Below are 3,859 nucleotides of genomic sequence, written 5' to 3' on the forward strand. Positions count from 1 at the left end.
TATATAACAGAAGAAATCTGTGATTTTGACAGGTCACAGGTAACACAGAGGTATCTTTCTATAGTAATATTGGTTACAGGTTTTGGTAAATACAGATTTTTGTACATGAATAAATATAGATTTTTTGTGAGAAAAATAAGACATGCCCTGAAAATAAGCCCTAATGAGGTTTTCAGAGGTAAAATAAATATAAGACACTGTCTTATTTTCGGGGAAACACGGTAGTACATTAAATGGTAAATATCAGATGCACTCAACAATCCTAGGATTGTAATAGTTTATGTACATGGGCCCTTGAGTCTCAGGTGCTTTGTTTTCCCACATACATCAACATGAATGTAAAAAAAATTATTCAGCAATCTGAGCAAGGGAAAGGCAAACCTGTGTTCTAATTTGCAATATATTACACACATACACTTTCTCATTGAGACATGATAAATTCTTTCAAAATTTGTGTGAGACTCTGTACCTGAGTTGTTCTGGAGGACATAGCAGGTGAGGTCTTCCACATTTCAGAGTCAGCCCAACTTTTGCAGCTTGGGTTTAAAGCATAAAATTTGTAGCCTCCTTTTTATGCACGTGTAAGGATTTTGATCTTTTCTTGGAGGCTATTAAGAGACATTGGATACTTCTTTCACTTTTAGGACTCAACATAGGCTAACAAACTTTGTTGGCCAGCAAAAGATAACACTTTCTACTAGATTCCAAAAGTTCAAAGGAGGGGTGGGCAACAGCAGACAAAACTTTGACAAGCCCAACACGGAACTGAAAACATTACACCTGCAGATGGCAGGAAAAAAAATCCAGACTTTCTGAAAGATGCTGTGACTTCTGTGAAAGATGCTGAGATGCTGTGAAGAAGGCAGATGCCCTCAGCGCAAACAACCTCAGGCACAGGCAGTGTAGAGGAATCCCCCATGAACCAGAAGTAGATTGTTGGGCACGCCTACAAACAAGAGTATCCTGCTTTCACTAAAGGATGCCGGCACCAGAGAAATCTGTCAAGGTTTTTGTCGAACCTGGATGCCAGAAGACTGAAGCTGATATTCCATATCTGCAGCACAGGTCCTGTATCTCTAAGTTCATCCTTGATTGGATTCAGACTCTCTAGAAGGACCAGTGTTTAAAAAGATACAACCTGTTTACTGTTCAGTAATTCTGTTAAAAATAATTTCTAAAAAATACAATATAAAAAAAGATAAATACAACCAACTGGGTCAAAACGCCAAGACAGAAATTGGCATATGAATTTCTCAGACTACCAGTTCCTCTGCACACATTATCAAAGACTTCTCCCTAGCCCCTCTGGCTGGAGTCAATCATGATGATCTTTCAGTAAAACTGGTTATATAAAAAAAAAAAAAAATACTAAAGCAGGACACCATAGAAAAAGGGAGTTCGATGATACCTGTATCAGTCTGGAGTTTCAGTCTTCCACAAGTCTTGCCACATCCAGAAGCAAGCTCAGATACTTCACCCAATAAGTCACCAGGGGTAAATTTAGTAATATGTGGCTAACAAAGTCAAATTGTTTACATGAAAATCTTGCTATGTTCTCCCAGGGACATTGGTAAGCACTGGGAAATGCTAGTAAATACATATCCTTGATGTTCAGAGGCTAGAACAGAGTGCCCTTACGAGTGTAAAGGGGGTCACAACTTGTTTACATCCGAAGCCACAAACCAAATAGATTTAATTGCGATTTAAGGTGTAAAAAAAAAAATATATATAATAATATCTATTATAAATCAAACAATACAAACAATAAATCTATTTTCATAGTGGGATAAACTTATAAGGGATAATAGTGGTGTGTCACAGAGGATGAAAACATTTTGTAAAAGCAAAACAGAATCAAGAGATTTATGCACTTATATTATACATACACACCCAAATGATACCCAGTGCCCAGTATAAAAGCATATACACAGTCTAACAAAAAAGTGTTTGTCAGCAGCTCTACTGTATTGTTGCCTGTGGTGTCTAGGTAGTAGCCCCTTTTTCCTAGCATTACTAAAGCACTTTAAACACGTCAGAATGCATAGACACAGAGGCATCAATTTGCAGCCTAGTACCTGTCCTAAAGAGAAATGTAAGCCGTCACTGTCTGACCTCACCTTCAAAAAGAAAAAGAAAAATGTTTGGATCTTCCCATACTTTGAATTGTGGTCAGCAATGTCAGTTTCCTTTTTAATACAGGAAACAAGCATATATTATGCATGGCATAAGGAGCTGAACTTTAGCTGAGGTTGTTTAGTGTTCTCCCCAGCCCCCTTTAGCTGGGTGCACCACCCAGCACTTTTCAGTAGCCACAGGGCTGTCATCAGACAGCTGCACAGGTTGTGCTTTGAATGGAGTGAGAAGTTAGTGAACATTTACAGCCTTGCCAGCTCTGCTGGGGAGAGCTTTATCACATTACACTGCTTTTGTTGCCTCTTGCCTGCTAAATTTTTGACCACCCTGCTAAACTTTCTGCCACCAGGATGAAGATTTTTATGGTTCATGTTTGATACAATCTGTGAGCAGCTAAAACAGGCATGGGCAAACTACGACCCAATGGGGATGTTTCTCCGGCCCTTTGGCTGTGGCCAGAGCTGCGGGACGAACACGTCCCTGGGATCTGAGCCTGCAATAGGAGAGTGGGCAGTAAATAGAAGCCGACAGACTACTTGGGGTAGCCAAAAGAAACTCCCTCCCAATTTATCTGCAGGGTTTTACAGCACAATTAAACACAAACACATTCCACATAAAAAAAAACGTAACAGGTTGCTTTTCACCAGCAAATGGGGTTCAAACAATTCATTCTGTGCTTAGGTTTTTCTTTAATTCAACTCTACCAACCGCATTTTAGGACAAAGCAGAAGAAAAATTCCCAAGAGGGTGCCACATATACTGTATGTGATGTGTTTCAAGCCAAAATAGCATGACAAGATTCATTCATCACTAAAGTAGCAGCCATTCCAGAAATTAAAAAAAAAACAAAAAACATATCCACTGGATTAACAGCACAACGCCAGCAGTCAGTTTTTAAAACTTTTTTAATTTTTTATGTTTTTTTTTAGTTTTTATTTTATATTATCTACAAAGTAAAAGTTCTTCCTTAACTTAAAAGTTACACTGCTGCTGCAAGGCAACAGTAACATCAAACCTGATTCATAAATAATAATCCATCAGTTTGATGATAAGTATCTGTACTGAATTGGTTTCAAGTTTAGACATAAAAAGGGATTTTAGAGTCTTGATTTTTGTTTTTAAAGGTGAAGATAGCAGCAAGAATCACTCGTGTTATTTCCTTCGCTAGCTGATGAGTTCATAACTTAGAAGGGCCATTAAAAATAAATAACTTCCAGTTATCAGCAAGCAGGTTTGGGATTTTGGAGGGCCGATGCAGTGTAGCCTGCAAATTCCTACATGCCTGTATGCAGTTCAAATCTTTCCCACTGCAAGATGATCAGTTAGCATTCCTAATGGAGGTTAGCAGAAATCAGGATTTATTTATTTTTAGACAAAACTGGGAAATGCTAGATGCTGGGTCTTCCACTGGAAGGAAGTAGAAAGTGGGAATTTTTTTTTGGCCTACAAAAGGGTTCCAGCCTTTTCACAGAACCTCCAGATTCACAGCTGTTGTTGGTGATGTGCTTGAACTAAAAGACAAAAAAAAACAAAAAAACATGACATTACAAATTAAGCTGCTCAATATAAAATGCAAATAAAGTATCTGCAGTTCCCCTATGGCAACTACATAAACCAGTACGTTTACTAACAAGTACAAATCATTTATTTAACCACCTGGGCGTTTCACTGATGTCTAGATTTCTGTACCAAAAGCGGTACACTGTTTTTCATGAATTTTTTTTTT

General features: G+C 38.1%; 1 protein-coding gene across 7 annotated transcripts in view; it reads right to left on the bottom strand.

Moving 5' to 3' along the window:
• Positions 1-3,020: 3,020 nt before the first annotated feature.
• Positions 3,021-3,859, bottom strand: part of ATXN2 (ataxin 2) — a 30,579-nt gene continuing 29,740 nt past the window's right edge. For all 7 annotated transcript variants that reach the window (XM_072415874.1, XM_072415873.1, XM_072415872.1 and 4 more), the window contains one exon: positions 3,021-3,644. In XM_072415874.1, coding sequence (XP_072271975.1) covers positions 3,616-3,644 — 29 coding nt within the window. In that variant the 3' untranslated portion in view covers positions 3,021-3,615. The remainder of the gene's footprint in view (positions 3,645-3,859) is intronic.

Source organism: Pyxicephalus adspersus, chromosome 6, assembly GCF_032062135.1.
Source record: "Pyxicephalus adspersus chromosome 6, UCB_Pads_2.0, whole genome shotgun sequence".
Classification (NCBI taxonomy): Eukaryota; Metazoa; Chordata; class Amphibia; order Anura; family Pyxicephalidae; genus Pyxicephalus; species Pyxicephalus adspersus.